Source organism: Colias croceus, chromosome 20 (genome assembly GCF_905220415.1).
Source record: "Colias croceus chromosome 20, ilColCroc2.1".
NCBI classification, from domain to species: domain Eukaryota; kingdom Metazoa; phylum Arthropoda; class Insecta; order Lepidoptera; family Pieridae; genus Colias; species Colias croceus.
In genome coordinates, this window is record NC_059556.1 from 8,354,000 (window position 1) to 8,381,287 (window position 27,288).

The 27,288-nt window shown below is 33.9% G+C and overlaps 1 protein-coding gene across 3 annotated transcripts in view; it reads right to left on the reverse strand.

Annotated features, from left to right (window-relative positions):
• LOC123700663 overlaps positions 1-27,288 on the reverse strand; it is a 57,035-nt gene that overhangs the window by 8,565 nt on the left and 21,182 nt on the right. Inside the window, exon 1 of one of the 3 annotated variants that reach the window (XM_045647922.1) lies at positions 16,232-16,270. The exons of the other annotated variants lie outside the window; for them this stretch is intronic. Within the exon in view, the coding sequence (XP_045503878.1) occupies positions 16,232-16,241 (10 nt within the window). The 5' untranslated portion in view covers positions 16,242-16,270. Of the gene's footprint in view, positions 1-16,231; positions 16,271-27,288 lie in introns of those variants that run through there. 3 annotated transcript variants of the gene reach the window in all.

Here is a 27,288-nt window from a genome sequence, read left to right on the forward strand (position 1 = left end):
TTATTGTAAAGAAAATATTACTCACTAATTGTTGCATTAACGACTTTATTTTATTCTTTTAATTATGAAGTAACTAAATTTTACCCATGGTGATTATTATTAACATAATTGTATAATGTATATTATAATTTATGTAATAGTTTTACCATTGTATTAAAATATAGTAAATAGAAGAGATTTACGTTAAAATTAATGTGCATTTTTAAGTTTATTTTAGACGAGGAAAAGTATACAAAAGGACACGTCAGCCTATGTACTAGGAGCTCATAAAAAACAGAAAATGGTTAAAATTTCCGTCGAGCAATATGGATCCTTGGATGGAACCTTGGGCATACAACCCCATAAAAGTTTTGTTAAACATGTACCACTAAGTTTTGTGTTTTTTTTATTGCCTACGTATATCCTCAGTTTAAGGGTGCTTTTCCACCATGTGCGAGGATGTGTAACGAGGAATGTGTTTGTAAATTACCAATCATATCGCTTCATTTAGGTTGAAGTTTATAGATTTTGGCATTTGAAGCGATACTATTGGCACTGAATAATAACTATGTTTTGGTTATTTACAAACACATTCCTCGCTACGCATCCTGGCACATTATTGGTATAATATTAGAGGTATAACATTATGTCAGACTTTTTATAGACTACAAAAGAAGCGCTGGACTTTAGATTTAATTTTTTAATGTTAACCAGCACTATTGTGTACCATGTGTGTACATATTTTTGCATATATTCAATAGATAATACTTTTTACCTAGCCAAGTAGGCGGAGGGTAGTCTATAACTTTAAAACAAAAGAATGAATCAGAATGAATTGTATTTAAATAATTTTTATTCGTGTCATGGTTAAAAATTATTAAAGGATTTACGGCTCATCTTAGCTTGCTAATACATACTCTAAACGGCTGATTCATTGGGAGCAGAATTAATTATAAATTTTTGAAGTGAAACTTCTTTAGTCACATTGTGAGTAAAATTACAAGGTCGCGTCATGGAGTATGGCGACGAATTTAATATCTTTTAATCTTGGCAAAGAAGTTTCACTTCTGAGACTTGTGCTCAGCACACACGCTTTTTTATACTATGTATAGAACATAGAGTCAAGTAAAACCTGTAAATTAAATATAATAAATTGTTAGCAATAACGATTTAGATTTAATTTGTAACGGTGTATGGATACCACAAAATGTGCGTCGCAAATTGCCGTGAAATCCCACTATTGTATGGTGAATTACCAATAAATACGGTATTGTTGTTGTCTGTTTGTGCGTTGAGTGATTTGTCAAAGGGGAAAATAAGTTTCCTTCATTTGTAATATTAATTGAGTACCTGTTTAATGAAGAAACATGACATATTGATATTTTAAAAGGTAGGTACTTTATAAATACCTACGCCAGTTTGTATGTAATGTATAAACCCTAGATTTGATCTAGACTCTAGAGTATTGATCTTGCTAAATAAAAGCAAAGATAAAAATGTAACGAAGGAAACTTATCAGATATCTTAATAATGTACGACCTATTTATTTTAGTTAGATTAATATAGTTAGCCTTTTCCATTTTTAATAAGAGAATTTTCTTTTTTACCTGATCAGAAGCTCTAAAATTATATTAAATTTAATGATTTTCTTATAGAAAAATATTTAAATTTATGTAATATTTAGTCATGAATCCATTTACATATAACAACATAGCGGATCGCGGGTCACTTTCCATTTCACAAGGTCCGGTTGAGTGACCACAGCCGCTCCTACCTTATTTTATTAGTTTTATTGTTTTTTTTTTTTGAAATGTTTTATATTTATGTGTGTTTCTATGTTACTGCATTTGCGTGCAGTGGTTATAAAAACACACACACACAAATTACACATTTTTCATAATTTTTCGTACATTTTATAATATTTTAAGTCACAAACTTGTCGGTTTTAATGTTCATTTTTTGGAATATATCTTTCAAGGCTATGCTGATAGAAGGTGGTGAGTCTCTTGGCAAATATTGATCAACAGATTTTAGCCTACTCTACAAATTATCCTAATCGGCCTAATGGATGACATTTAAGAAAACGTTACGAAATCTTAATTTACATTTCATAATTAATTGCAAGGTTAAACATTAAACTATATTCTAAAGGAGATAATTATAACCTAGTAAAACCATCTAGGTATTTGTATTCCAAGACGGAGGTATAGACAAGCCTCTGAGACGGTAATCTCTTTATAATGATCTTTACGTAATTCAAGTTTATTTACCCTAACCACATTCTATTTATATATGAGTTAAATGACAACCGTGTTTCGGATGTCTATCATTATTTGATATGGCTAGATATTATCTTGATTCTGTTTGAGTTTTGGGAACTGCAAAAACAGTAAAACTGTAGGTAACTTGTGATTTTAAAATGTAATTAATTCCTATGTGTCTTTCTTATTCATTGATACATTCTTAAATCTACTTAAAGTAGGTAATAAGAGTCTTCTCTTATATGTATAATATTAAATGCTCAAACTATTTATTAGTATGTTTTATCCTATATGAGCCCCGCATTGCTCCGTTCCTGTTGGTCTTAGCGTGATGATAACACCGAAAGAATTTTTCAAATCGGTCCAGTAGCTCCTGAGATTAGCGTGTTCAAACAAACAATTAACAAACTCTTCAGCTTTATATTATTATACCTATATAAGTATCTATAGATAAAATATAGAAACTCCCTATCATTTATTTCATAAGAGTAAATGTAAGTTTTAAGATTCAAGAGTAAAAGTATATTTGTGGCTTTGAAATCCAATCGTTTTATTTCTAAGCATTAATACTTATAAAAAGATGGATCCGTGAGAAAGTAATATTAATAAAAAAGTTTAATAAGGAATCGGAAGAGCAAACTTTCTCTAAATCTATTCTATTAAGAATAATGGCTACAATATAATTTGCATTGAGGCAGACATTGAGAGAAATAAACCATTAGTATTTAATAGTATATTATTTTCTCTTACCCTTTTATACTTACTTGATCATAGTGTACTGCGATCGATAACTCATAAAATGCAAATTATATCCAATGGAACTTTATCTTTCTTTAAAGTGAAACTTCTTTAGGCGCGTTGAGAGTAATTCATGTCGCGTCATGGCAGTACCGTCACGTCATTGAGTAAGGCAACGTTTTTGGTAGCTTTGAATCTTATCAAAGAAGTTTCACTTCTGACACGAGTGCTCGGCAGACACGCCCTTTTTTTCTATCTACATCACTCCATCGTATAAGTATCATAAAAATACTCAATCCTTGACCTTATTGCGAAATCGCCATACAAATTCTACAATAACGTTTTACTAAGAAATATTTCTCGTGAGCAACGTATTATCAACAAATGTTATAAAAAATCCATAGGTACTAATATTATAAATGCGAAAGTAACTCTGTCTGTCTGTCTGTTACTCAATCACACCTTAACTACTGAACCAATTTGCATGAAATTTGGTATAGAGATATTTTGATACCCGAGAAAGGACATAGGCATCTTTTTATTGCGAAATATGTACCACGGGCGAAGCCGGGGCGGACCACTAGTTCTTTATATGTACAATAAAAAAGATTCCTCAATAACTTGGTAGACATTAGATCTACTTGCATATTAGTGTTTAAAAGTTCGCGTGTGGCCTCAACTATAGAGGCCACGGACGAGAGGCGTACTGTAGGAAATGTTGCTTTTATTTGATGAAAAATACTCAAATAATACCTTAATGTCTATATTTATTGCTGCTAATGATTGCACGTAATTATGAGTTTATACGCGCTTGAGCGCTTGCGTTTTGGTTGCAACAACACTATTGTGTTATGAATTGTGTTCAGTAAATCCTAGTATAATATCCTGTCAGCCTGTGCTACCCGGGTTAAATACATTTTCCTTACAGGCGTAGATTAAGATAAGTCTTAACAGATACAATAAGCCTTTAATAGTCGAAATAATAAAGGAGACTGTGTAACAAATAAACCAATCAGTTCTTTCTGTATTTGAAAAAAATATCATACACAAAATACAATAAAATATGATTGTGAAGACTTAACCGTCATAGTATTGTATATGTGGTGACTGAAAACATATCTTGATTAAGTATGATATTTAAATTTACCATACTTATAAAAAGGTGAAAGGTGATATTATGAACAGATTAAAAAATGAGCATTGCATTTTACAAGTATTACCTGCAAGATATGAAGAGGATCTAAATCTGCGTAACTGAATGTTACAATATGCGTACGTGATTGACTATGTACCTACTCGTATTACAACGAATTAAGAACAATATTTTATTCATAATATGATATTAAACTATATAACTAAGCTTTCCGCCTGCGGCCTCGCCCGCGTTTTCATAGAAATACCCGCATATTTCCCGTTTCCGTGGGATTTCCGGGATAAAACCTAAAAACCTAAGCCTATGGTTCGCAGTGAAGATGTAGCTTTCTAGTGAGTAGTGGTGAAAGAATTTTTGAAATCGGTCGCGTGAAAATCATACATACATACATCCATAATTACAAACTTTTCCTCGTTTCCAAACGTTTAATTATAACGTTCGAACGCCTAGTTGCAGAAAAAATAAAAATCAATGCAGAATGCTTAAGGCCGTGTACGCGGTCCGTGCGCTGTTTGGCTCTAATATGTGATTTTTCAAATCAGATTGTCCATCAACCACTTATCTTACAAACATATGAATTACTAATAATTTTAGGAAATTTTATTGTCTATATAGTTAGTTAAGAGTTTTTTTCAATTAATACAGTATTTGTGTATACCATCAAGATAACTGAGCCGATGATTACTTGATTTCGCTTTTAGTGTCAATTTCGAAGCTAAAAATATCTGAAATCGCTGACAGATCTAACACACAATTTTTTTTAACTAACTGCAAAAATCCTTATTAAAATAGTTAGTTAAAAGATTTTTTTATTTTGGACTCCTAACTTACGAAATTAAAATCCGAACAATGTGAATTTTTTTAGAAATTATAGTCGACAAAATGATTATTTTCACCAAGATATTTGACTTAGTTTAATATAATTTTTACATATTGCAATAAAAGAACGTCTTACTTATAAGATAAAATTTAAAAAATCAACTAAGGTACCTCTATTATTTTTCTACAATTTTTTTTAAAGTACTATAACGCACTGCGCGCGACCCGATTAAAATCAGTCGGCAGCGAGCCTTTCCAGAGAGAGGATATGTTGCTCGGCGCTCTCCTGTGGACTTATGCTGTTCATAGTAAAAGGATAGCGCAAGCCGCGATCTATCGTAATAGATCGCGGAGATTTTGACTTGCGTTAAATTGAATAAGCCCTCTTAATGCTCTTTTGAACTCACTTCGATCTTTATTTTCTAGTTTTTACTACTCCAAAAGGAACAAATTTAATAAGTATCTAATAATCTACGTAAATAACGGTTTTCAACGTTATTCTGCTGTTGTTCTAATCCTATACCTATGATTGGCAATACTTCCTTACGAAAATGTTCGCATAACTAATTAGTTATGTTAATTAGTATGAAAATCAAGATTACCTTGAGCATGTGTCGCTTTGGTATTTTGGAACTTTATAAATCTATATGTCTGAAGCAATGAATTATTAAGGTCAATCGTTTTAGTCATAATTCAAAAGTAACAAAAAACAATATAACCTCTATAATAACTAACAGGACTATAATAATTATATACCAAAAATAAATAAATATAAAATTTCGTATGTGTACCTACTAATGACTTTTTACATAACTCTTATTATCCTGAAAAACATTTATCACTTACTATACCTATATTTTACTATAGTATTCTTTTGACCTTTCTCAGTATCATATTATGGAGAGATCTTGAGGGTCGCTTCAGGTCAAGCTTTTATAATACTATGATGTACTTCTTGTATAGATAAAACATCAATTGTTTAATATTCTCATAGAGTATAAAGAAATGTGAAAGTTCAATAATTCATATAACTTTTGTGAAATTAATACATTTCACGTTAACTGAAAAAAGAAAACCATTTTCAATAAAATTGTATTTTCCTTCGTTTCATTTAATAAATAGTAATCTCTATGCCATAAAATCGAAATCAATAGTCAATATTGTATCATTTAAAAGAGAAAACAGTGAATCTCTTACGAAACAATAGCATTAAAACCAAAGTAAACGAAAGGGCAGACGAGTACGGAAACTGTTTAGCTCATTATGGTGAATCCATGTTGAACCTCTGATCCTGAACGTTATTTTGAAATCTCCTATACATATCTACATATATTTATGAACTAGAATTTCACTCGTAACTTTGCTTTCATGATAGACATAAATTCACAAATGAAACTCAATGCTATTTGAAGATTTCAAACCAAACCCGGTCCTATAATGTAACTACCTAGGTCCTAGATTAAACTAGGAATTAGTATTGTTTAGGTAAAAATGTGTATTAATAATTACGAGCTTTTTAGTTTCTCCGGAATACGTACGTCTGTATGTGCCTCATTGAACTTAAAAATGTTGCAACAATGAAGACTTAGTAATTATCACGTTGCTTAATTATTTATCTAGTAAGTAAATATATGGTCGGTAAATAGTTTTTAATGTGGGCAAGAGACAAGGTCGGCAAACTTTCAAAAAGATCGGAATAGCTTGTGATAAAAATGTGTATTGGTAGATATATAAGATATATAGTAAAATTTAAAATAATTTTACTAAATTATTTTTAAATTTTGGCTTTGGTTTTGTATAACCTGAGAATGCAAATAAAATCTGGTGCAAATATACAATACCTTTATTTCAAACTTACAGATTGAAAAAAGAAAGTAGGCTAACCTTTATTTATACCAGAATGAGCATAATAAAATCGATTCCGTATTTGGTGTACCGTTAAAACTTAAAATAAATACTGAACTATCATACAACGGTTGCAAAATTCTTACAAATAAAAATGTAACTATAACAAACAATATTGTTCAAATTGGTACAGTTGAACCAAGTGTAATTTTTATCGAACATTTCAACATAGGTACGTTACTTGCCGTCTTCTTTGCCAAAGATCAACTCAAAATCGAGTCATAGAGCTGTCGTACTGCGCTAATAATACTCTACATTACACTATGTATAAACTCTACATTACACTATGTATAAACTCTACATTACACTATGTATTTAAACTCTACAATTTAATAACAACAAGCTTACATCCAATAAAACCATTTACTCGTCGTTTTATACTAAAAGCTTTCAAAATCGATTCCAAAGCTTCACCAGCATATTACACCATAAAAAACAATTACTAACACCACTCTCAAAACAATTTAATAACATCGTATACTCAATAAAATGCGTAGAAGTCACGACTTACGGTTACACCACGTAACTCGGCCAGCGTCCGATCACGAGAGTAATCGAACTTTTTGCGCATATCGTGTGACATACTGATCCAGTGGCTTTAATGTGTATAGAAATTATATTTTCTCAGTAAGGCTGTTTATTATTGAAAGTATCTTGACTGTGAGCTGAGCTTTGAGAGCTTATTTATTAAAAAATACCTTTTATCTTTTCACTAGCTGTGCCGTGCGGTTTCACCCGCGTGGCTCCGCTCCTGTTGGTCTTAGCGTGATGATATATAGCCTATAGCCTTCCTCGATAAATGGGCTATCTAACACTGAAAGTATTTTTCAAATCGGACCAGTAGTTCCCGAGATTAGCGCGTTCAAACAAACAAACAAACTCTTCAGCTTTATAATACGTATTTGTATAGATTTTATTTGAATGGTTTCTGAACGTTTACGTCTACTTCACAGTCTACTTTGCTTTAGTTTTGCTAACCTATCTTCTTAATATATATAAATCTCGTGTCACAATGTTTGTCCTCAATGGACTCCTAAACCACTTAATCGATTATAATAAAATTCGCACACCATGTGCAGTTCGATCCAACTTGAGAGATAGGATAGTTTAAACATGTGGGTACCACGGGCGAAGCCGGGGCGAACCACTAGTGTTTTATAAATTTGAGTACAGTAATAGCAATAAAGCAGCTTATCCCAGCTTCACCAGGTTATAAAAATATGTTTAAAGTTAACATGTATGCAGCCTTCATTAATATAGGTAAATAAATGTATTGTAAATTATTGTGTTAAAGAGCAGTGGTGGCTCAGTGGTGAGACCTCGGACTTCGAATCGATAAGTCCATGGTTCGAGACCAGGCGAGCGCGCAGGAAATAAATTGATTTTTCAATTTATCTGCTCATGTTGTAACATCACCACTGCTCGAATGGTGAAGGAAAACATCGTGAGGAAACCGACATGTCGAAGAATTAAAAAGTTCGACGACATGTGTCATCCGCCAACACGCACTTGGCCAGCGTGGTGGATTATGGCCTGTACCCTCATAGGAGGCCCGTGTCCCAGCAGTGGGAACGTAGTATATGGGCTGATGATGATGATGAAATTATTGTGTACGTATCAACGGAGATTTAAATGGGCATTGATTATTAATTCATAGTGTTAAAAGTCACGAATTTTGTACCTGACTCTATTCAATCATTTATTGATCTATTATGATACATTTTTCATATTAAACCAAACATAATAATTGTTCCATGATAATCCAATGGTGCAATCATGCTTCAAAGTGCATGAATAAACATTTTGTACGAAAAATTACACAGAAATTACAACGCAATGAAGGATATCTGCGCAATATATTCGTACATAATGTTTAGTCATTATTTACTAATTAAAAGAAATATACCAATAAATTTGTTAGTCTGAGTTTTTAAATAGCTTTCAAAATTCTAGCAGAAATATTGAGTCATCTCATATAGATATTTCTTTATTCTATTTTATATCATCAAATTTATGTCTGTTAAACATTTAAGTATTATAACTTCTGATTTTAATCTTAATTTAATTAAATCTTATTTAAAATCACCAAAAATTAAAGATAAAATGCAAATTGCAATACATTTATTCATACAGAAATGAAATGAATGTGCATTCAGAATTCATTTGGAGACGAATGGTGAAAGTGAAACCGTGTGTAGTAAATTTGGAGAAGGCATTAATTAAATTCCAATTTCCTTACTCACGATTTTAATTAATTGCCTGGATTCTATTCTTATGCTTTCTTTATCTTTAATTTAGTGGATTGTTTTAAATATCTCTGATTAAAAGATAATGCCTATGGAAGCATTAGTTGCTATCTAATTGTTGTATAATTTGAAGATTCGTAATTGCTTTGAAAGTGTGCGATTTCCGTTTGCGAGATTCTCAATTATTACACGTTAATTGACTTAAAAATATCACATAATCTCAATTAAGTAGGTATACTTCTTCCATGAGAATATAATGAAGTAAAGACGTTACCAATACGCTAAACGATACCATTTTATAACAAAGAATTTCGTTCCACAGTTTTATTAGTATTAATTAATGCAAGTTTTCCCTTAATAAAATAATAAGTTCTACGAGGGTTCAGGTTAGCAATCAAGGTGGGATTCATCCCACCTTGATCGTTTTTTTATCGTCTTTATAAATTTCTCATTTGAAAAATATCAAATAGAGTTACAAGTTTTATCTACCGCATCAAAGTTATCACACTCCATGTGTCTGGTCAAGGCTACACTTTGCCTTACAAATGCGCCCGGTTTCACTCACGACACCCATTTGTATTGGCAACCTTTCCAATAGTACGACTTTCTTCGAAGTTTTTACTCAGGTTTTTACGCGCTGACCTACATTTTTTCGGCATGATAATTACTTCCTTTATTAAAGCCATGTTTCTTTTATGTGTTGAATAAAGGATCTTGACTTCCGTAAATTTTATATAAAAATATATAATATTAATAATAATAGTTAAGATACGAATCAAGTGCTGTTTTTAAATGAAACAAAGCAAATAACTGAACCATTTGTAATTCCAAACGGTAAAATATTTATATAGTATGTACTTATTTTATTTACAAGTAATATCTAAAAAATAATAGTTAACGAAAACTAAATTCGTCTGAATTCATCGCCTTCTTGTAAGTTAATCTATACATATAATAAATCTGTAGAAGGGTCAATTCTGTACATTGAAAATATTGAAAAAATAAATAGCAGGGGGTGTTACTGGATCGATACCAAACCCAAATATGTGATTAAAAAAATTTTTGTCTGTCTGTCTGTATGTGAAGGCATCACGTGAAAACTAGCGGTTCGATTTCGATGAAACTTGGTATAATTATACCTTATTATCCTGGGCGTAAAATAGGATACTTTTTATCCTGGAAAAATACGTATATTTTTCAGTTATCCATAGACGTTGTTCTGTAGTAGGTACCGCGAACACACGTTGCGTATTATTATAGACCTAGCCGTATTTGGGAATTGGGTCCAATAGATATTTATAAGATGTTATTGACAGAGGTACTCAAAATGGAGAAATAACCATCCACGCGAAGACCGACATCCGCGCGGACGGAGTCGCGGGCGGAAGCTAGTGTATAATATAATATAGTCATGTTACAATTTAGATTTGACGAATCAATGTTTTGATCCCGAAACGCGATACCTACGTAACTAAAAAAATTCTTACAGCATTTGTTAGGAAAATTTAGTAGCAGGTAGCTTTTTAGAAACCCTTACACAACTTAAGTTCAAGTTTTCATAAGATTTCAAAGAGCAATTTGTATGACATGGTGACGATACTTTAACCATAATTTCTTCACAATATAAATGTCGCAAGTCAATTAGCAGGCTCGTGAAATGTCTAGCTAACATTAAAAACGCATCTGTAGTAAAATGATATATTAAAGGTGTTTTTTTTTATAATATTTCCTAAGTAAATCTTCTCTATTACATCATTTTACTCTGAAGCTTATTTTATATTATTGGTATTGGAACTTTGCAAGTTGAATTTTAGTTCATTGAATTTTAGTAAATAGTTCTTGCTTATAAATGACATATCAAGAGTTCAAGTATTAAGAGATTGGCAATCATTATTTATATGCAGAAAAATAAAAACTTTCGCAACAAAAAGTTACAAGCAATACATTAATTTTGTCATATTTTGTTTAATACGACTGTTCGGTTTTTTTGAATGAATTGAACAAAAATGAATTGTAATGAACGTGTTGAATATGTAAAAAGTAAGAAATTGTGTTTTAACTGTTTGGCCCCAGGTCATTCGGCATTTAAATGTCGTATACCTTTGTCGTGTCACATATGTAAAAAGCGTCATCATTCTCTTCTACACCGATCAAATATAGGTATAGGTACAGATTCGTCGGTATCCGAGGTAACTACACAACCGTCGACATCAATGCGGACCGATGTAGATGAGAAGAAGGTGCATACTACAGTGACGTCTTTACATAGTCTAGGAGATGGTGAACATAAGGTAAGTCTCTTGGCAACTGCGGTAGTAGTGATTAAAGGTGAAAATGGACACACTACTACTCTTAAGGCATTAATAGATTCAGGGTCACAGGCATGTTTTATTACCAAACGAGCTGCACAAGTCTTAAAGTTACAGCTCAAGCCGGTTAATATGATAGTAACTGGCATGGAGTCTTTGAAGGTACATGTAAGGAATGAGGTCAAAGTAAATATTTTGTCTCGGTGGGAACCTAAGTTTGAGTTACCAGTACACGCCTACGTGATGTCAAAGTATTTAAAAATAAACTTACCTTCGAGAAATAGTATTAAACATGAGCTTGTACACTTTAACAATTTAAATTTAGCAGATCCAAACTTTTATGAGTCGGGTTGTATGGATCTTTTATTGGGTGTAAATGAATACACAAAAATTCTACAAGAAGGGTTAATCAAGGGTCCCTCAGGTACTATATGTGCTCAAAATACCAACCTGGGCTGGATCATTATGGGTGGAATTAATATGAAGGTTAACACTATACATAAGTCCTTAATGGTTACAAATTTAACTAGTGATTCAAATATTAATGACTTACTTAAAACTATATGGGAGATAGATATTGATACAAATAGAAAGTTAACTAAAGAAGAGCAACTATGTGAAGATATATATGAAAGAACACACGAGAGAGATACTAATGGAATATATATAGTTACATTACCTTTTAAAACTGAAAAGCTGCTTTCACCTGAAGGAAACACGAGAGAAGTAGCTGTAAGAAGATTGATGCAATTAGAGAGAAGATTTAAAAGAGATCCAGATCTGAAAAAAGAATACCTGAAAGTAATAGAAGAATACAAAGAATTAAAACACATTGAAGAAGTACCTGAAAAAGAAATAAATAAAAAAGCTGTTTACTTACCCCACCACGCCGTTGTACGCCAAGATAAGGAGACCACGAAGACTCGAGTTGTGTTCGACGCTTCCTGTAAAGGTTCTAACAACATATCATTAAATGATGAACTCTTACCTGGTCCAGTATTGCAAGAAGATCTCAGAAACATTATTATGAGGTGGAGAACTCATAAAATCTGTTTCGTATCAGACATTCAGAAAATGTACAGAAAGATATGGATGAATAGGAATGATGTCGACTACCAAAGAATAGTCTGGCGAAATGATCCAACTGAAAATATACAAGATATGAGATTACTTACCGTCACTTTTGGCACAGCGTCCGCTCCATACCTAGCTGTAAGAACACTTAAACAACTTGCTGCTGATGAAGGTCATCATTTTCCTGAAGCTGCTAGAATATTAAACGAAGATTTTTACGTAGACGATTGCATGTCTGGTGGTGATGATTTAGAACAATGTATTCAGCTAAGAAAAGATTTGACGGAACTATTGCGAAGAGGAGGTTTTGATCCTAAAAAGTGGTCGTCTAATAGTGCAGAATTTTTACAATCTTTAGAACCAAATGATAGATCTACAAAGGCGCATTTAGATATTAAATTAGATGGTATTGTCAAGGCATTAGGTGTTCAATGGAATTTGGGAACGGATCGATTCGAATATAATTTTAGTTTAGAATCAATAGATGATGATAATGTTATAATAACTAAACGCAATATTCTTTCTGATATACAAAAATTATTTGATCCATTAGGATGGATTGCACCTTGCATTGTTTTAGCAAAAATTTTAATGCAGAAGTTATGGCTTGAAAAAGCAAACTGGGATGAGGATCTTAATATTTTTATAAAAGAAGAGTGGAAGAATATTCGCAATGATCTCCAGAATATAAAGGATATTACTATAGATAGATGGCTTGGAACAGTAAATACAAATTTTGATACAATTGAAATTCATGGGTTTTCAGACGCTTCGACATTAGCTTATGCTGCAGTTGTTTATTGTCGTGTTAGAAATGATGATGGAACTTATAGTACAAGTCTAATTGCTGCAAGAACAAGGGTTGCACCACTTAAGACGATATCATTACCTAGACTTGAACTCTGTGGAGCTTTATTACTTTTCAAACTTTTGAAGCAAGTATCACAATCACTGCGTATACCAACGTCCAAGGTTTTTGCTTGGACAGATTCATCAATTGTTATTGCTTGGCTATTTGGTGAACCTTCAAGATGGAAAGCTTTCGTCGCAAATAGAGTAGTTGAGATAGTTTCTACAGTTAATAAGGAACAATGGCATCATGTTCAATCTCACGATAACCCAGCAGATATAGCATCGCGAGGAATGCTTGCTATAAATCTTAAAAACTGTGACATTTGGTGGAAAGGTCCCACGTGGTTAAGAAACGATGAACTACAACTAGAAAGACCAGAATATATACAAACTGATTTAGAAGAAAAGAAGATACCTATTAATACAGTCCCACTAACAAACACTAAACAAGATAAAATTTCATTGAAATTTGAAGAATTTGATACATTAAAAGAATTATTGAAAACAATAGCTCATTGTAAGAAATTTTTGAGATTTAAAAAGAATAAAGAAGACATGAAAATAACAATTGACTTATTTGACTAGTTTACAACAGCGAACTAGATGGTTGAAGAAGAATGATGAATTTAAAGTAGGTGATGTTATTTTGATTAAACAACCTAATTTGCCACCTGGCAAATGGGCATTAGGGCGTATCACTGCCAAACACCCGGGGCCAGACGGTTTCACTAGGGTTTATAGTGTAAAAAGCGGTGATAGTGTAATAAAAAGAAGTGTATCTAAATTATGTTATCTTCCTATCAATACAGATATCAATTAATCATTTAAAACAAGCGAGTCAATTCATTTCGCATGTAATTGTTCTTTTGCTATGGTATATGTATGTGTATTTGATTAATTGTATAAGTGTAAATTAATGTAAACCTATCTGTACTGATATTATGTGTAAACAAATATTTAATATAAAACTGTCATAAAAATGTATAAAATTGTGTAAACTAAAATAAAAAAAAATAACAAAGCTTGCAAAGATGTATTATGATGTGTATTTGATAAATTTATTAAAAATTAAAGTCAAAATTATAGTGTCGTAAACAAATGTTCAATGTAATATGTATGTAATGTATGTAACATTCAAATTTAAGGTATATATTGATTTTTTACGGTGTTATTTGTTAATTCATACAGCATGCCGCTTGTTTGTAAGTAAAGGAGACTAATTTCATTGTTATTTGAAAGGACTAGTGTAGTCCTTTGGTGGGCGGTATGTTCGGTTTTTTTATTAACTACGTTGACGTCTAAGTCACTAGTGTATCAATCAGTAATAAAACAGATTCAATAGAGGAAAGACGTTTCATTTCAACACGAAAACACGGGTTATGCAAAAACAAGCCTTATTGCCGCAACAACGACAAAATAACAAACATATTTATATGTCAAATATTACAAAATATATCTTGTACAATAAAATAAATAGCTTGAATGAAGTATCGATTTTTATAACTGTTACGATCAATAGATTTTGATATCATCATTTGACCTTTGGGATTTACAAATGTATTTAAATCCAAACATTGCATAAAAATGCTCACAGCATTTTGCAATATATTTAAAATTACTAATTTTATGAAATTATCTTCTATTTAAAATATAGAATAAATGATATTTACACATTGAAGAAATTAATACTTCGTGATATGCCTAATAGAGCTTTAATTTTTAGACAAATAAATTTTATCTGCAAAAGGTACCTATTTGTGTAGTGGTTTAAAAAGCTTTATCACTACATAGTATAAAACAAAGTCGCTTTCTCTGTCCCTATGTCCCTGTGTATGCTTAAATCTTTTAAACTACGCAACTGATAATGATCCGGTTTCTTTTAATATACAAAGTGATACAAGTGGAAGGTTTTAGTATATTAGGTTTCAGACAAAGCGAGCGAAGCCGCGGGCGGAAAGCTAGTAAGCTAGTACCAAATAGTAAAATGATTAAAGCTAAGCTTATTCTATCGCATTTACTACTATTATATAATTCGTGTACCAATAAAATAGATTACTTATTTGCACATCTTTCACAAGTTTCTCAAAACAGTAGCCAAATCCTACTTTGAACAAGCCAAGATTGCGTGATAAACCTTGAGTGGTGCTATATTGTAGCAATTACTATTAAATTTTTCACACATTAGTACTTGTGTAACACTGAAGATTCTGTATGTAAACACAGTGATTATAAACTTATTACGAGACATTTTTATAAAGCACTTATAATTTTCGACTTGTGTAAGCTGGTGAAGTAATTTCATGTATTTCGCTAAGTTAATGACTACCCTAGTTTGGAATATAATAGTAATAATCAGTACGCTTACATCCAAATATAGAATGAACAAAATAGTTTGAAAAAAATATTTTGTACTTGATTTCTGCTATCTGCGATTTGAATGCATTGGGAGAGCTTAATACAGCGTGGTTAAATTATCGATCGAAGTTCTCCTAATCTTTTATCACTATTTATTGTGGATATACCTAACACGTGATTACAGCCCCGCTAGCCAAGTGGCTTTCTGTTAGCGTAGCGTTCAATAGAATAGACTACGAATGTATGAGATTGACGTAAGCTTTAGATACGTTTATCTACAGCTTACGTCAATCTCATACATTCGTACGTATCTACAGCTTACGTCAATCTCATACATTCGTAGTCTATTCTATTGAAGGCTACGCTAACAGAAAGCCACTTGGCTAGGGGGGCAGTTCTTCTAAGTTTATCATACTTTTACTAGCGAAATATTGTTAATTTCATCACATCACACTATGTTACTTTACGTCTTTATCTATAAAAAAGCAGTCACGTCAGCTGTCAATCAAACAGCTACGCATGGTTACGCACTGTACTCACCAATCACCATCTTATTTGCTACCCATTGATGCGTTCATGATGATAACGTACCTGTAACAGAGATTGTTTGTGAGAAACTTGGTATATATTGACATAAATCTATACTAATATTAAAAAAACTGAAGAGTTTGAATGTTTGTTTGAAAGCGCTAATCTCAAGAACTACTGGTCCGATTAGAATTTTAATTATTGATGAATTGATAGCCCATGTATCGAGGAAGGCTATATAGCCTTTGTATATACCTATCATCACGAAATTTTGTAGAGTAACTGCATTCTTTTTTGTCCAGAAAAGAATCTCTACATACCCTATCCTAATAGAACATAGCAACATATTCAACAGCTTTATGACACACACATGCACTTATCTTCCTTATTAGACATTCCACGCACACATAACAGAGAAGTTATTAAAAACAAAAGTTGTCTAAACACTAAATAACGTTTAAGTAGACATAAATGACTCGCTTGTTAATTGCACTATCCAATTATAGCGCGTGTTCTAACAATTTCTGACTCTCACAATAAATATTAGCCATTGTGAATGTATGAACAGAGAACGGTGAAATTACCGCGTTTCTAGCTAAACAATAACGCTATCGATTATTTGTTTTTACACTAATATAGCGGAGAAATGTGGAAAATTAATAAGGAAAGTATTTGCGTTATAATTATAAGAACCTTTGTTGTTGTGTGAAATTATGTTTTGTTGAATTGACGGATGCTTTTCCGAAAGAGATTGTAAAGGAAATACACGCTTTCGATTAATTTCCTCTCGTTAAGCAGCTTAGGTATGTAATTATTTTTTGTGTCAATTACCTTAATTAAAATAATGAAAAAGAATCGCGTATTCCCGTGAGAATGATGGGGGCAGATATTAGATACCTATATATTTTATCATCAGTCGTTTCATTAATCACGACACTTCATTATACAGAGAAAGATTTTATAAATGTCTATGCTATATCGTCGGTGATACTGCAATACCGCGTAAGTAACAATTGCAAATACCGCGGAAGTACGAAAAAATCAAAATTGAAATTTCGCGCCTATGAATTCTAGACAGCAATTGGCATCGTCCTGTGTAACAACGCGAGCGCTATAACCAATCAAATCGCTTCAAACTACACTTGTCGAAACCGCGTGAGTTGTGGACTGACGATTTTATCCTCAATACCGCGTATCTACACAGCATTACTTGGAGCGTGTGGTCGTTGTTTGTGCCTCCGTAATATAAGTGATTTTCATTGATATTTTGGGATCAAACGGTAAGTAAATGTTAAACTTTGATTTTTTAATACCTTAGGTACAATTTGAAAGCATTAGTTGATTTAAAACTTATCTTATTGAATATTAAAAATGTTAATATTTTTGTTATGGTAGTTACGCGGTATTTTAACATTCTCTTTGCATAATGATTTGCCTACTTACGCGGATTTAACACTCTCATTGTAACTCATTTTTCTTCTGTTTAGGTAAAAAAAATATTATGGAAGAGATAAATGATCATGGTATGAAGGTCACAACATTGAGGGATCTCCAAAAACGACGGCAAGAACTTCTTCGTAAAAGGCAGAGTATTTTAGACAAAAATCGTTCTCAAAATCCAACCATAATATATTATACCTATCATAATATACCTCAAAAAATTCATGAGTTACCCAAAAACTTAACAGATGTTGATGAGGATATAGCTTATTGCGATACGCTAATAACATGTTTACCTCCAGACTGTACTAGTACTTCATCTACTTTTGTGCCAATATTCACTGAAGAAGTGGCTACAGATTTTACTCATTACGATCCCAGTTCTTCATCCAATATTATCCCAAATGTTGCAGAAGAAACAGTTATACAAATTCACCTTGAAAATCCTAGCACTTCGTCCAATGATGTCCCTCCTGTTGCTCAAGAAACCATCGTACATTTTTCTCCCGATGACTCCACCACCGATCCAGACTACGTGCCGTTATCTGATATTACTAACATAGAACCTATGGAATCTAATGATCCTGAATGGTTTCCAGAAAGAAATTTGGAACCAGAAGCTGGAAGAGACTCAAGGAAAAGAAAACGTAAAGCTGACTCTGAAACCTGGAAAAGACAACTAAACAAGAAGGATAGAATGTTAGGAAAAGCTTATCTTGGATTTAAGAAAGTAGGTAATAAGTACCATCAGAAAGAGCCGAAACCTGAAAGATCTATGGGCCCTAAGTGTATGTCAGCATTTTGTATTCGCAGCAAAATTTTTTTTTGCCCAAACCTATCTGAAGACATTAGAAAGGACGTTTTCAATCGTTTTTGGAGCATGACATGGTTTGAGAAAAAAATGTATGTAAGATCAATGATTGACACGGAACACGTTAAAAGGAAGACTATTGAAGGCAATTCTAGACGATCAGATACTAAATTATATTATTTACAAATACATGGCAAAAAGGAAAGAGTTTGTTTAAAGACATTTCTGGCGACCTTAGGCATAAAAGAGTGGACTGTTCGCTACTGGCTTGGTGATAAGACCCTTGTGAATTCGGTTAATTCGAACCCGGCTCCGATTTCGCATAATTCTAAACGAGATTCTGTCAAATGCTATTTATCTTTATTACCCAAATTACCCTCACATTATTGTCGCCAATCAACAACGAAACAGTATGTAGAACCGATAATACAATCGAAAGCACAATTGTACAAGCTATACGTTGAATATTCGTCGTCAGAAGCCAAGCCAGTAGCTTCGAGAAAACTCTTTTTTGACATATTAAGTGAGGAAAATATAGCTCTTTTTCAGCCAAAAAAAGATGCATGTGATTATTGTAGTTCGTATGCAGTGGGTAATGTTTCCGAAGAAGATTATCAGCGTCACGTCGAATTGAAAAATTTAGCTCGAGCTGAAAAGACTAAAGATAAAGAAATTGCAAAACAAGGGATTGTTCATACTATTACTGCAGATTTGCAAGCCGTGAAATTATGTCCTACTTTGTCGGCTAGTGCGCTATATTTTAAAACCAAATTGGCAGTGCATAATTTCACAGTTTTTAACATTGGTACTAACGATGTTACCTGTTATTGGTTCGACGAGACCGCCTGTGATCTGAAAGCTACCACATATGCGTCGTTCTTTGTAGATTATATAACGAAACTGTTACAAGATAATCTTAAGGATGTAATTATATGGACGGATGGTTGTACTGCGCAGAATAGGAACAGTATTGTTTCTAACGCTCTCCTGAGATTAGCGATGGATAAGAAAGTTACCATTACACAGAAGTATCTGGAGAAGGGCCACACCCAAATGGAGGTGGATTCGGTGCATTCACTTATTGAAAGAAAACTCAAAAATGTCGAGATTTTCCTGCCATCGCAATATGCAACTATTACCAAAGTTGCTCGAAAGAATCCTTTTCCTTACAAAGTCGAACAACCCGATCATACCTTCTTCAAAGACTACAGTGTTAAAGAGTACCAAGTTTACGACTCTATACGCCCTGGGCGTGTTTCTGGCGATGATTGTGTTGTGGACTTGCGAGTTTTGAAATATAATCCTAATGGGACTATCGAGTTTAAAAAGCACTTCGAAAGTGAATTTACTCCACTACCTCGAAGACCAAAGAATATTTCTACATTGATAAGCAACGTACCAAGGCTTTATGAGTCTAGATTGTCTATACTGGAAAGTAAATATGAGCATTTGCAACAATTAAAGACTGTTATTCCTCGTGATTGCCATCAATTTTACGATGATTTACCCTCTAAAAAAAAATAAGTTCCTATATCAAGATTTAAGATCTCATTATTTTAAGTATCTACTTAATTATTACCAAAACTTCGTTAGATGTTTTTTAAATAAGAGTATTTCCAAATGTAAGATCTCATTACTTACTACTACTACCGACTACGTAGTATGTAGAACTTATATTTTTCTAAACTTTGTTAGAATTATGTTTTTGTTGTCTTCTATGTATCTACTTATTAAGCTACTTATTTAGTAGGTAAACTTTATGTTTCTAAATGTTTATTTTATGTTTTTGATGTTTCTATAGTTATTGTAGGCAGCTTAAAACTGCTTACATCTAAAGTTAATAATATTTTTACTTATTTTGAAATATATGAGACTGATATCGTGTTCAAAGACGCATAAAAATAATATTTTTGAATACCCAATCTTTTATTTTATCCCTCTTACAAATAAGCGTAAATAGTGAAAATGCTCAACAACAATTCATTTACGATGATTCAATACCGCGAAAGTGAATTTATTAATCGTCTATGAGGTTTTCTTACTAATGGATCATATTGATAGCTAAAGTACATCAATTTACAATTAGTTTCTAGTTCAATCAGCCGAAGATGTAATAAAGATAAATATATATTCAGTTTTTTCGCTCTCCTGTAAAATTTGTCACCCATCAGTTACGCGCTATTAGCACCTGTGGCTTACGCGGTATTGCAGTATCACCGACGATATCTTAAAACTAAATTCATATAATTACCCCGGGATTGAACCTAATACATATTTTTCTAAGACGGGATAAATCACTGAACAATTCAACAAGGGACAATAATTAATACAACAGATAGATAATTTCAACCTTAACACAAGAAACAATAACATGCTATTAAGTTGATAACCATCTAATGACTAATCCATCACGGCTCTCGCTAATCATGAATAATGGACACCAGATGACAGTATCATGTTATTTTTTATCTGTTAAAGTGAATGGAATTTCAACGTTTTTATTAAAGATTGAGTTTACTATCTAATAAATCTGAAGGTTTATGCATGAAAGCCTTGAAGATGTTTTGCTCTTTCATGCAATGTAGTAAATAGTTAATAATACTGAATTTGGTGAAATTTATTTATAAAGTATTGCTCAATATACAATACTTCTAAGTGTATTGCATACAATACTATTCAATATACAGTGGGCTTCAAAATTACAAATATGACGAAAAAGGTCTGTCGTTAATGACGTTATTTTTGCAATTTGAAATTAATGGGTTTCTCTAGTTTCTCTTATATGGTAGGTACTAAAATTCAAGGCAAATAGGTTATTCAAATTTGACCTTTACGAAAACATTAGGAAAAGACATTGTAGTGTGTGTTATTATTCTCAGTAATCAAATATCGTAAATTCAGCGGTTTGTGGCGCGGCGAATGGCGACACTCCTGCGAGAGCCAGTCGCCTGCCACTCGCCTATCTAAGTTAACGTGTAATAAATTATAAATTTATAAATGTAATAAAGTAGTTCAGCATATACAGTATTTTATTGGAAGACCCCAGCCTCTGTACACTAAACTGGTGACCCCGACGAAGAACTCTCGAAGAAAGTTTGTAGTGAAGGGAATCGGCGTAATTAGTGACATTGGCTGTGGGGTAAGTTTTGTTCGAGATCAAATTCCACGCGGCACGGCGACAGGAAGTTAGCGTGACGCAATCGAAGAGCGCGCGTGGCACGTGGCGACTACAGCGGCAGGCGGCTCACAAGCTCATCGGCTAGTAGCTCATCGGCTTAATAATGAATAAAGCAGCAGCTTCAGACACGCAGATCAAGGAAGAGGCGTCAGGCGCGGCGTTGGCATCGATAAGCGTGTCCACCAAGCTACCAGAATTTTGGACAGACTTGCCAAGGTTATGGTTCGCACAGTTCGAGTCTGTGATGGCCCCACAGAAGCAGGGGGAAGAGACCAAATTCAACCTGGTCATATCGAAACTCGGAAAAGAGGCCATTCAGCAGGTCAGCGACCTCGTGATGTCACCACCCGCCCAGGACAGGTATACGGCGCTTAAGGAGAGGCTGCTGCAGGTTTATGAAGAGAGTGCCGAAAGACAAATGCAGAAGTTGGTGTCGGAGCTGGAATTGGGTTCGCAAAGACCCTCCCAGTTTTTAAGGCGCATGAAGGATCTGGGTCGCAGCGCACAAATTGCGGACAACACACTCAAGAGCCTGTGGTTGTCGAAAATGCCGTCATCAGTTCGAGCAGTCATGGCGGTTTGTGAAGATCAGTCTCTGAACAAGCTGGCGGCCATGGCAGACAAGATTACCGAATACACCAACGTCGGGGATGTGGCAGCCGTGTCATGCAAGAAGGAAACAGATGAGCAGCCGGACGAGAAGATGAGCAGATTGGAGCTGGAGGTTGCAGCGCTCCGCGCCGAACTGAGGGGTCGCGAGCGCTCTAGGAGCAACGACAGACGGACCGACTTCAGGAGAAGATCGACATCGCGGCCGAGAAGAGCACCTGGAGACCCGGACTGGCTGTGCCGTTTTCACTTTCGGTACAGATCGAGAGCTAACCGCTGCGAGCAACCCTGCGCGTGGCGAGCCAAGCAGTCGGGAAACTAGACGGAGTACATGCGGGCGCGGTGGACGGATGTACTCAAGGTCAGGTAACCAAAAGCCATCGTTTATTAATTAGAGATAATTTAACGAAATATAGTTTTTTGATCGATACAGGCGCTAACATTTCCGTCATTCCAAAGTGGTGTGTTAGAAAGCCTATCGAAAAAGTCGATCTAAAGTTGTATGCTGCAAATGACAGCGAAATTAAATGTTATGGAATATGTAATTTAGAGTTATCGTTGGGCCTAAGACGGTCATTTAAATGGCCTTTTGTCGTATGTGATGTAAAACAGCCAATAATAGGTGCCGATTTTTTGAAGAATTTTAAATTAAATGTAGATTTGTATAATAATAAGTTAATCGATTCAGTTACCAGTTTAAATGTCTGTGGAATTAAAAGTACACATTTTTTCGGCACTATTAAAAGTATAAATAGCAACCATCCTTACGCGGATTTACTGGAACAATTTCAGGACATTACGCGCCCGCCAGCCTTCAAGGATGTCCCAGAGCATTCCGTGTATCATCACATCGAGACTACTGGACCACCTGTGCACGCGCGTGCCAGGAGGTTACCGGCCGACAGGTACGATAGGGTTAAAAAGGAATTCCAATTGATGCAAGAGCTAGGCATATGTAGACCTTCAAATAGTGAGTGGGCCAGTCCTTTACATATTGTACCTAAAAAGGATGGTGGTATCCGACCCTGTGGGGACTACAGGATGTTAAACGCAATTACAAAGCTAGATCGTTATCCGATACCTAGGGTACAAGATTTTACGTATGGGTTACATAATAAGAATTTTTTTTCAAAGTTAGATATTTGTAGAGCGTATCATTTTATAGGTATTAATCCAGACGACATTAAAAAAACAGCCATTATTACGCCGTTTGGGCTTTTCGAATTTCCAAGAATGACGTTTGGCCTGCGTAACGCGGCACAAACATTTCAAAGATTTATCAATAATACAGTTTTATCAGGCATAGAACAATTGAATTATGGCAGCGACTGTACAGGGGGCAAAGGTCAGTCAGTCGTGTTCGGTTACATAGATGACGTCATCATAGGATCGGATAACCCCGATATACATAGAGAACATTTACGATTAATATTTGAGAGGTTGAGTAAATATAAAATGTCTATTAATTTAAGTAAATGTGTTTTTGGACAGTCCTCTATAGAATTTTTAGGCTATTTAGTTTCAGAAAAGGGCATAAGTCCGATGCCGGAAAAAGTTAAAGCTATCGAGTCATATCCGAAACCGGAGACAGTAGAACAATTACGTAGATTTTTGGGCATGTTAAATTTCTACAGAAATCATATTCCTAACGCTGCTCGAGTTCAGGGAGTTTTAGATAGGTATTTACACGGGACTAAAAAACGAGATAAGACGCGTATAGATTGGACAGACGAGGCGAATAGTGCATTTGAAGTGTGTAAAGAAAATTTAAAAAATGCCGTTACTATTGCGCATCCAATATCTAGTGCCAAATTAGGGTTAATGACCGACGCGTCAGATTTTAGTATAGGGGCAGTGTTAAATCAGTGGGAAGGAAATTCTTGGAAACCTTTAGGATATTTTTCAAAAAGGTTATCGGAACCGCAAAAGAAGTACTCCACATATGACAAGGAGCTTTTAGCGATTTATTCAGGAATAGTTTACTTTAGGGATTTAATCGAAGGCAGAAATTTAACAGTTTACACGGACCATAAACCTCTCACTTTTGCTTTAAGTAAATTAAGTTCTAATAAAGAGTTACCTAGGCGAGCGCGTCAATTGTTGTATATTAGCGAATTTACAAGCGACATACAACACATCCAAGGCACTGAAAATCAAGTGGCCGACGCTTTATCGAGAATCGAGAGTATCGTATGTCCTAGTTCGAGTGAATACGTGGAGGTTGCGAGAGCACAGGCGACAGACGCTGAGCTCGCAGATTTGATGAAAACAAATGATAAATTGCAATGGAAACAGTTAGCGCTCGATAAGAATGACGATATTAAAATATATTGTGAAACGTCAGCTCAGAATATTAGGCCGTATATACCAGCACAGTTTAGGAAAAGTATGTTTAATAAATTTCATGACGTATCCCATCCCGGAGTTAGAGCATCGCGTGCGTTAGTTAGTAAAAAAGTTTTTTGGCCAGGCATGAATAAGGACGTGGGGACTTGGACCAGGACGTGCGTTAGGTGTCAGAGAAGTAAAGTTATTAGGCACACTGTTTCAAAACTTAGCGATTTTAACAATAGCGAGCGTTTTGAACATTTGCACGTGGATCTGATAGGACCTTTACCGGAAACCGAGCACGGTTTCCGTTATTGCGTCACTATGATCGATAGGTTAACGCGGTGGCCTGAGATTTGCCCTGTGAAGGACATGACTGCGGAGTCGGTAGCTAGAGCAGTTTATGAAGGATGGATTTGTCGTTTCGGTTGTCCTAAAGTTATTACCACCGATCAAGGTAGACAGTTTGAAAGCGAATTGTTTACAGATTTAATGAAATTATTAGGTATTCAAAAAACGAGAACTACCCCGTACCACCCGCAGTGTAATGGTAAGATAGAAAGGTGGCATAGGTCCTTGAAGTCGGCTCTGGTGGCTAGATTGAACAATAATCTAGCATGGTTAGTAGAACTACCTACGGTCATGTTAGGATTGAGAGCAGCTTGTCAAGCAGACACTGATAATATCAGCGCGGCGGAATTTGCTCTGGGTCATTGTTTAAGGTTGCCGGGAGAATTTTGTTCGGATAAAAGTACGAAAATTGATAATCCACATTCGTTTATAAGTAAGTTAAGAGACACTTTGAATAAAATTAGGCCCATAAAAAGGGTATGTAAAAATAGTAATAGTACGTTTGTGCATGCTGATCTAAATTCCTGTTCACATGTTTTTCTAAGAGTGGACGCGGTACGGAGACCGCTGACGCCTCCGTACAGCGGACCATATAAAGTTTTAGAAAGAAATAGTAAAGTTTTTAAAATATTAATTGATAATAGAGAATGTAATGTGTCGATTGATAGACTTAAGCCCGCGTATATTTTAGAAGAAAATGAAGTTAGACATGACAGTAGATTAGATCAGCATAGTGAGGCTAGTGTGTGCACGCCTTTAAAGAAATCACGTAGTGGCAGAATAATTAAAAGACCTGTAAGATTTTTGGACTGTAATTAGGTTAATGTTGCATTGGCATTTTTGTTAGAAGTAGGCACGCGAAGGTTGCGTAATGTCACCTCAGCACATATTAATGTTATAAGTAATTGTTAGGAATATTTGTATTCATTTTATTTCAAATCTCGGCTCAACCAGTTAATTATATATAATAATAATATATAAATTTGAGTGTCGGTTCATTTCACATAGTTTAAACTTTAAAGTTATCAGCATCAAACAATATTTAACAAAATGGGAAAAACATATTCGGTTGAAAAGAGAGATGAAGAAATTGTTATCGCTCAAAACGGAGCGAATCACGCCACAGCATCCAATACTGACGTTATGTGACGGTGACGGTGGTGACGGTTATGGCAGTCATCCTTTTTGTTTTGTGCGCTATATTAATATATAAAGTTTGTGTTATACGTGCAAGGAAAATGTTAAGGAAGGAATTAAATTGTAGTCAAGGTACAGATTTAAGTGTTTTGTCACAGCATAGACTCCCAAATGTTAATGTTTGTTAATTTTTTTTTTTTTTTTTATATTTGTCAGTTATGTAAATCATTTTTTTTTAGAAGGGGGTGTATGTAGTGTGTGTTATTATTCTCAGTAATCAAATATCGTAAATTCAGCGGTTTGTGGCGCGGCGAATGGCGACACTCCTGCGAGAGCCAGTCGCCTGCCACTCGCTTATCTAAGTTAACGTGTAATAAATTATAAATTTATAAATGTAATAAAGTAGTTCAGCATATACAGTATTTTATTGGAAGACCCCAGCCTCTGTACACTAAAACATTAAGCATTACTACAATATTATGAATATTTATATACCTTTGCCAAGAAAAGCTGTCAACTTTGATTTGCTCACACTTTTACACTTGCATAACAGCCTATGTAATATGTTTGTCGCCTCAATATGATAACTAATGAGTTAATTATCCATTTAATTTTATATCAAAATTCTATAATATTATGATAAATTGGAAACATTAATAACAATATTACTACATGATATTACAAAAATTGTACTACGAAAAATTTTTGACGTTTCAACATAGTAATTATGGTTTATATTAAGATTTAATCATAATTCTCTTACGTAATAGTGACCTTACATTTTACTAATACATTATAGTTCCGTTATAATGCTATAGAGAGGGAAATAGAGCATTCCTATTGTCATAGAATGGCTTGTAGCAAATACTTTCCATTTTTATAATTCTTCACATATAATATGTCTTCTATTATTTAATTTTTTTATTTCCTATTGATACCATAAGCCAAACAATTAAACCAAGCTATTCTTTAAATTAAACCGTAAGTACCAATACAATGTATTGTATGTCTAAGTAGTAAAAATTAAAAGCTCAAAGAACATATTAGAACATTTTTTTCCGACTTTGCCTTAAATAGAAAAGCAATTACATACTTTGTAAATTGTAATTCTTTATATGTACATAACAACGCTCACAACGAAGACATTAGCAAATCATTGAAACATACCCTACAGACAGAAGTACCTAAGCAAACTGTTCCTTCTTCAATCTGTAA